The 8,558-nt window shown below is 47.2% G+C and overlaps 1 protein-coding gene and 1 long non-coding RNA gene across 5 annotated transcripts in view; both read left to right on the forward strand.

Annotated features, from left to right (window-relative positions):
* The window catches only part of Sept12 (septin 12), a 14,296-nt gene extending 9,980 nt beyond the window's left edge, over window positions 1-4,316 (forward strand). For 2 of the 3 annotated variants that reach the window (XM_023711574.1, XM_004628079.3), the window contains 3 exons: window positions 2,555-2,651; window positions 3,499-3,550; window positions 3,641-3,925. In XM_023711574.1, the coding sequence (XP_023567342.1) occupies window positions 2,555-2,651; window positions 3,499-3,550; window positions 3,641-3,857 (366 nt within the window). In that variant the 3' untranslated portion in view covers window positions 3,858-3,925. Of the gene's footprint in view, window positions 1-2,554; window positions 2,652-3,498; window positions 3,551-3,640; window positions 3,926-4,250 lie in introns of those variants that run through there. The other variant, XM_023711575.1, reaches the window with a different exon arrangement.
* Window positions 4,317-7,795: 3,479 nt separating this feature from the next.
* The window catches only part of LOC111815763, a 13,012-nt gene continuing 12,249 nt past the window's right edge, over window positions 7,796-8,558 (forward strand). For both annotated transcript variants that reach the window (XR_002820404.1, XR_002820405.1), the window contains exon 1: window positions 7,796-7,909. This is a non-coding gene — a long non-coding RNA (uncharacterized LOC111815763). The remainder of the gene's footprint in view (window positions 7,910-8,558) is intronic.

Consider the following 8,558-nt stretch of genomic DNA (forward strand, 5'->3'; position numbering starts at 1 on the left):
TTTTTAACATCCTTAAAGTAGTCTCCTCCCGATCTCTTCTTGGCTACTTGGTATTTGGTTTTAGGTTTGCTTGTGAAAATAAGCAGCAAGAACTTACTGCCTTGAGTGTGATTTGCCCACCTGTGATCCCAGCATGTTGGGAGGCTTCAGCAGAATTACTGCAAGTTGGAGTCCAGCCTGGGCAGTTTAGTGACTTAGATTCTACCTTAAAATGAAAACTAAAAAAGTGCACAGGCCCTGGGCTCCATCGCCCCCACCCCAAGGTACTAGGCTGTGGCAGGGGTGAAATTGTCTGCTACATCTCTCACCTTTCAACACCCACACTGCTGGAACTATATTCTTTAAGAGAGTAGAATTTATATATATGAACTATACCTCAATAAAGCTGTTCTAAAATAAAGAGACAGACAAAGGGGAGAAACAAGCAAGCTCACATCTTCATTTTCTCCAAATCAACTGAATTCCTACCTAAGCCTCCATCTTGCCACCTGTGTGGCGCATTCGCTGTCAGCCCCTCTGGATCCTGCAGAGCCAGGTCCGTCACTGTCACTGCTAGGCCTCTGCTGACTTCCAGAGAAGGAGCAGGAAGAGCGCTTCCTTTCCAGCTGGGGCCACATGTGATCACAGGCTCAGATGTCTGCGTAGGCAGTGTACAGATTACACATCTACCCACAGAGACCTTGCTTCTCATCAGCAACCCCCTTCTTACCTCTCCCCACTGAAACAATGAACCCAGTTTCATATGGAAGATCCCCAAAGCCTGATCTTTAGCAGCTTGTGCTTTCCATCCTGAAGCAAGCCAGTCACCGCTGGGAACGAATTTATTCCCCATACAAGTTAATTTGTCAAAATAAAGACAGGAGTTTGTGGTATAGCTCAGTGGTGTATAATGCTTGCCTAGCATGCATAGGGCCCTGTGCTTGATCCCCAACACTTAATAATAGCCAGGCTTGGTGACACCTGCCTGAACCCCAGGTACTTGGGAGGCTGAGGCAAGAGGATGGCAAATTCAAGGCCCACTAGGGCAATTTGTGAGTCCCTGTCTCAAAATAAAAAAATATAAATAGCCTGGGATGTAGCTCAGTGGTAGAGCAATGCCAGTTTCACTTCTCAGTACTACAAATAGATAAAGTAGATAAATAACCATACCCACGGCATTGGAGATTTGAACTTCCACTTGTGCCATAACACAGACAGCAACTATTTCACAGGAGGGTCAGCTTAGCAAGCTTTTGGCTAAGGGTGGGGTGGTAAACGTTTCAGACTTTGTGGGCCAGACAGTCTCTGCTGCAGTTACTCAACTCTGCCACTGTGGTTCACAACAGCCACCGACAAGGGAAGAAGAATAAATGGGTTTAACTATGTGCCCATAAAACTCACTCTAGGAATCCAGGCACCCAGCTGAATATTGTTATGAGCCACAGGTTGCCAGAGCCTGGTTTATAAAGTCACTTTTTAAAAATTTTTGAAAGATAAACAAAATTTCATTACAGAACAACAATAGTTAAAACATTATTTATCATTTCCTGCACAGAGTACAAGACATAGACAAAAAGAATTTTTATAAACCAGGTGTGGTGATACATGACTGTAATCCCAGCACTCAGGAAGTTGAGGGAGGAGGATCACTGTGAGTTCAATCCCTGGTTCCACCAAGAAAAAAAAAAAAAGTTGGGGGTAGGGGACTTGTGGTCCATGTCACAGGTAAGAAGTGAATGTTAGCAACTATATATATATATATATATATATATATAGTTGCTAATATATATATTTTTTTTCCAGGGAGTTGTACATATATGAGCACTGAGCTACACCCCCAGCCCCAAGATTATATTATTAACATACTATTAACAAAGACCTAATTTTTTTAAAAAAAGACATAATTTACTAGGTATAGTGGTGCATACCTGTAATTCCAACCCTGGGAAGACTGAGGCAGGAGAATCACTTCAACTTCAAAGCCAGCCTGGGTTATATAGTTAGTTCAAGGCCAGTGTGAACTATATAGCAAGATCTTATTTTATTTTATCTATTTATTATCTTTTTTTTTTTTTTTTTTGCGGAGCCAGGGATTGAACTCAGGCCCTTGTGCTTGTCAAGGAAGTGCTTATTCCACTGAGCCATCTCCCCAGAACCTATTTATTATCTTTTTAAGACAGCATCTCACTATGTAGTTCAGGCTGGCTTGAATTTACTTTGTAGCCAAGGCTGGCCTTGAACTCACAATGATTCTCCTGTCTGAGCCTCCCGAGTGCTAGGATTATAGGCATGCACCACCATACCTGGACACAAGATATTATTTTTAAAACCACAAAAAGAAAAAGACATAGTTTCCCAGCATTACTCTGCCAATTTTTCACTGTGTCATAACCTTGCCCTATGCCAGTCCTGTTAGTGTCCCCATTTTATAGATGAGGCAACAGAGGTATGGTATTAGCCTTTTGTGTCTTTGGACTCCTTAGAACTTTTGTCCCATCTCAACAAAAGACAGTGTCCTCTTCCTGCTTCAGTATCTCCCCTACCAACCCATCCTCCCATCTCCTCCTGCTCCAAGGAGCGGATCCCATTTGCTGTGGTTGGGGCAGACCAAGAGCATGTGGTGAACGGGCGATGTGTCCTGGGCCGGAAGACCAACTGGGGCATCATTGAAGGTCAGTGCTGGGAGCCTGGGAGGGTTCATGTGAGAACAGGTTAGGAACCAAGGTGTGCCCTATGTCTCTGGCATCCTGAGTACCTTCCCTAGGCCCTGGGTAGTTAAGCTCATGGACAGGCCCCAGATAGACCTGAGAAAGGCCCCTCTCCCCATTTGGGAGGCCTTGCGCAAACTGTATCACCTGAGCTCAGTCTCCTCATAGCAAACTGGGTGGTGTTAGGGCAACATCAACCTCCCAGCATACATGGAGAGGGCAAAGTCACTGCTTTGGACAGTTCCCACCATCACAGGTGCCCTGTGGGCTCACTGAATTTACTGTGGCCCTACTATGTGCCAGACACCACTGCTCAATTCCTGAGTATAGCAAAAGCAGGACTGACGAGTCCCTGTCCCCATAGGAAATGATAGCAGAAGGAAAATCACAGTGCAAGACATTGGTGGAAGGGAGGAATACAGTTAGAAGACCTGCTGCTGAGTGAGGGTGGAAAGTAAGGGAGAAGGAACAGCCTGACCCTGGCCCCTGATTTACTCGTATCAGCAGTAGAAATGTATGCATATTATCTATAGTACAATGAACATAATATAATAGTAATAGTGTGATGAACTTTTTGTAGGAGCCACTGTATGAGGTCCAAGAATGAATGAATGAATGAATGAATGAATGAATGAATGAATGAATGAATGAATGAACCAACCAAAGAAAGGAGGTGGGATAACACAGTGAGAAATGTGGGGAAATGGCACCGGTGGATCTCAGCTGGCACAGGGTACAGAGCATGGGCTTACTCAGTGCTTGCTGAGGGCAGGGCAGCTGCACAGCACCTGACTGGCACCATGTCTCACAGTGGAGAACATGGCACACTGCGAGTTTCCTCTCCTGAGAGATCTGCTCATCCGGTGAGGCCTGGGACATCCTGGGGCTGGACAGCTGGAAAGGGAGTCCCAGGGGCCGTCATGGCTGGGGCTGACCTGCCTCCCACTGCCCAGCTCCCACCTCCAAGACCTGAAGGACATCACCCACAATATCCACTACGAGAACTACCGTGTTGTCAGACTCAACGAAAGCCACCAGCTGCCACGTGGGCCAGGCTGGGTGAACCTGGCCCCCGTGAGCCTGGCTTCCACCTCTGCTGGACAGGTGACCACTTCTGGACCCTCGAAGGCCCACAAGCGTGCCCAGGAGGAGCCTAAGTATGAGTTCTGAGCTCCAAAAGATCTGGGCCTGCTGCGCTCCCAAAGTTGTTAGCAACCAGCCCTCAACACACACTGTTCTAGAGCATCTGTTAAAGGTGGACATTGTCTTTTATAAAAAGCTGTGCTTTGATGACCATAGGTATTCTGTAAATGACTTCCTTGAGCTAATCTCAAACATTAGGCCAGTGCTCTTCTTTAAAGAGCCTAACCTAGGCAGTTCTTTGTGTGTGTGTGTGGTGGTACTGGTGACTGAACTCAGAGCCTTGTATTGTTAGGCAAGTGCTCTGCCACTGAGCTACATTCCCAGCCCAATTACTGAAGGCATGGCTCTTTCAAGTAACAGTGCAAGACCCAATCAATATCCAAAGATGTTCAGAGGTCTTTCCTCTCCTTTGTGAGCCAGGGCTGGACTTATCACTCCTGACCTGGGGCTGGACCATGAATTCTAAAACCTCTCCATCAGCTGGGCATGGTGGTGCATGCATGTAATCCCAGCACTCTTGGAGCCTAAAGCAGGAAGATTGTAAGTTTGAGCCTGGATAGCTTAGTGAAACCCTGTCTGAAAATAAAAAATGGGCTGGAGATGTAGCTCAGTACAGAGGCCTTGGATTCAATCCTTAGTACCATAAACATACAAACAAATCACCATCTCATTGGCGGTGGACCTCTGGTGGTCTTCCACATCCCTGAGCCATGTAGGTCCCACCTGACTATGTTCCCAGCCCTAGATGAGCTAGGGGTGTGAGCAAATGGTTCCCCACATGGCATCTGGCCAGGCTGCTGCAAAAATTCCAGTCAAGTCACGTTTGCTTCTTGTTTCATTATTTATTTAGTACATCTACAGGGTCTCACTACACAGATCGGACTCATAGTGAATCTCTTTTCAGCCTCCCAAGCGCTAGGATTACAGGTGCACACCACCCCACACCCAGTCTCAATTGCTGTCTCATCGTGCCCCAGGGCCGGGGGCTGGCACGGCACCTGAGGATTGAACCCCAGCCGCTGCACTCTGCCCTAACAGGTGCTTTAATCTGCTGAGCTATCTGGCCAGCTCTCCTGTTTGTTTGTTTCTTTCCTTTTCCATGTCTAACTATGTGGTCCAAGCTAACCTCGAATTCGTGGTGACCCTCCGGCCTCAAACTAGGATTACAGGTGTATACCACCATGTCCAGTTAACTGGGTCACTCTTGTAGCACTGTTGCTCAGATAAAACTGCTCCTTCCTTAAGCATGCTTGTCACAGCCCAGAGAAAGGGTGTGAAGACAGAGGCACCAGAAACTGGATGGCTCGAGGGACGGGGACCTATGGCACAGTGAGTGAACCGCACTCTCCCAGTGTTCAGCACCCTCGAAGACAGATTTCACATGGTGGGGCAACTATAACCTAAGGAACTAGGAGGACGCCCCAGCTCCTGTAAAGACTGAGGTCATGGTGACCAGTGATAATGGTAAACAGTGTATTATCCTAACTGCAAGTCACTGCCTTTGTGAAGCCTTCCTTGACTTCCCCATGGTTGGTTTTCTGATTAGTCTCCTCCATTAGACTGGGATCTCTGTGACAGCAGATGTTTGTCACTTTCATCTCTGCAGTCAACGCATGGCAGGCACTCAGGATAAAACTATTTACTTAAAGAACCTTGTGCTGCCAGCCCCGTAACTGTTGACCACTGAATTCGCACACCTGCCTCTCCACTGTATCCTAGCTGACTCCAGGCTTGGGTAGTTCTGGCTTGGCACCCATGGCCACACACGTCACCTGCAATGAAGATCTCAGAGGTGGCAAGCTGAAACCTAGAGGATGAGACACTGCCCCGTGCTGCAGCATGTTCCTGTGCTTAAAATTAGCTCTAGGCAACATGGAAATTTCTAGAAGGTTTCCACAGTGCACACTGTTTGGCTCAGCAATTGCATTTCTAGGAACGGGTATTAGAGATAACCCTGCATGTCTCAACCTCAGCTCTTTGACTTTTAAGGCTGGATCACTCTTTGCCATCCTGTGCACTGTAGGATGTTTAGCTGCATCTCTGGCTTCCACCTACTATACACCAGTAGCAACCCCCCGACTATGATGAAAATTACCTAGGCACTGTCACATGCCCAGGGAGTGAGACTATCTCCCCAGCTGGGAACCAGGACACCCATGCTACAGGTACATGGTGTCCTATAAGGGTATCAGAAGTAGTAAAGGACAGGAAACAGCCTATCTGTCCATGAGGAGGTTATCCACACCAGTGTATTATTAGCATTCTGTGGCTGCTGTAACAAAGGTGTCTTGTTGCAAATCTAAAATCAGCATCACTGGATCACATTTGCAAGAATTTACTTCCTTGCATTTCCCAGCTTCTGTAACTATGTTACTTGCTTGTGGTACATTTCTTCAGTTTCAGACCTGGTAGCTTAACTTTCTTTTTTCTTGCAGTGCTAAAGATTGAGCCGGGACCTTTTCACTAAACTGTAACTCCAGCCGTAGACAGATAGATAGACAGACAAATACAGGGTCTTTTAAAGTCTTTAAGTTGCCCACACAAAACTCAAATTTACAGTTCTTTTGCCTCCACCTCCAGAGTGATGAAATAAGCTTATGTGTCCCCACACCCAGCTAGCAACTCCCGCACTCGCTGTCTCTCTCCCTCCTTCCTCTTTGTACTGGCTGGGGATTGAACCAGGGATGGTCCACCATTGAGCTACATTTTTATTTTTTAATTTTGAGAGCGGGGTCTTGCTAAATTGCAGGCAGGACTTGAATTTTCGATCCTCCTTCTCTCAGCCTCCCTCAGTCCTGGGATTACAGGTACGAATCACCATGCCCAGTTTAGCAGTTTAGGCCACACTGCTTTGTCCAGGGTCAAATCCCTCTTTGCCTACCTTTTATGAACACTCACACTGTTACACAGGACCCATCGAGACAATTCACAATAATCTCCCCATCTCAAAATGCTGAATTTAATCCCATCCACCTTATCATAAAAGGTAATATTATTTGTAGGTTCCAGAGCACCAAATGGTATCTCTACAGGCCATCTCCCAGCTCACCACAGGCAGCCTAAACTTCTAGGATCCACCAGGCACAGGAAAGTGGAGGGTTCTGCAGCAGACAAAACCTGGGGAGCTTCCATCTGTTTCATACTACTCGGTCACCTGTACCGCAGATGTGATGTTTGTGTAATTCTTCTCTCCACTGTATCCCTCTTTTAGTAGAACACAAACTCAAGGAAAGCCACAGCTCAGAGCGCTGATGCCTGGTAAAGCCGCCAGACGGGATGATTCAACGTTCAGTTGGGTTTGTTCTTTTTTTTGTGGATTTAAGGTCTCACCATGTAGCTCAGGCTGACCTCGGACTCACGGCAATCCTCCCTCTTTGCCAAGTGTTGGAACTCGAGGTGCAAGCCTCCACACTCCACCTCTCTTAAACAGATGACGGAACGAAAGGTTGTGAACGAGTCACAACCTCGAGATTTAAAGTTCCTCTGTTCCTCCACGTGGATCCCCACCCCACTACTACTCTAAAATCCACGGCTTTCACACTGAGCTACAACTACAGCCGTTTTTAAATTTTGAGCCGGGGGTCGCACTGAGTAACTAGGGCACCCAGGCTTGGCTGTAACTTGCCGTTCTGGGATTAGAGGTGTGCGCGCCCGGCCCCTTGTCCTGGCGGGTACTGGGGATCAGCGCACGGAAGAGCCAGTCCGCCATCTCGGTGACAAGGACGTGGCCCCTCGGAGGCTGAAGCAACTCCCTCTGCGCCGCTCGCAGACTCGCCTTTTGGAAACACAAACAGATGCCGGGCTGAAGGCGGGGCGGAAGCCCAGACCCCTCGCGAGGCTGCGCTCGCGACTTCCACTTCCGGCGGGTTCCACCCCTCGCGCCCGGCTCGGAAAAGATGGACCCGGGCTAAGGGGCGGGGCCGGGCCCCTTTTCCTGAGACACCCGCCCCGGAAGCCGACCCGCCTGTGCACCTACTGGGTGCCGTTAGCTACCTTCCTGCCTCGGTCCTCGGCGCTCTCTCCCGCCTGTATCCCTGATACAGCCGAACGTGTTAAAGAGGAAGAGCAGTCCGAATCAAGTATGGACACTGGGTCAGATCGCTGGGTCAGATCTTAATATATCTGGGTTAGAAAAAAATGGGGCTATAGAGTAGACTGACCTGGTGGTTAGGAGCTAAGTTTGTGAATCAGAGGTTTTCCAGTTCCTTTTCTGTACTTCGTAACAGCGTGATCCTCCCTTGGCTCAGTGCTCCAAGCTCTCAGAAGCTGCAGTGGTTGCTTTCTGCCTTAGTACTAGGAATCGAATTCAGGACATTGTGCTTGCCAGGCGGGCACTGGTGCCACTGAGCTGTATCCCCAGCCCTTTTCTTGTTTTTAACCTGTAAAAGAGATAATCCCATACCTCTCTTACTACTAAATTGGGAACAACGTGCAGATATATTTCTTTCTTTCTTTCTTTTTAGATCTTCCTTGATCCTTTTTAAAAAAATTTTATTCAGAAACAAATATGAATGAGACCGTTTCAAAGCTGATTAATATTACAGTTTCGATAATCAATACATTGTACATTGTTATCTTCTCAGTGGTTATCCATAGTACAAGAAGCAGACAGGATATCCTGTCCAAACACTGTTAGTACACCTCTTTCTTCTCATTGAATTAAGTGAAAGTAGCTGTATATCCTAACTATTTTGTATATATAAATACAAAATGATCTTTCCTTTGTAT

This window comes from Octodon degus, unplaced genomic scaffold (assembly GCF_000260255.1).
Source record: "Octodon degus isolate 3935 unplaced genomic scaffold, OctDeg1.0 scaffold00021, whole genome shotgun sequence".
NCBI lineage: Eukaryota > Metazoa > Chordata > Mammalia > Rodentia > Octodontidae > Octodon > Octodon degus.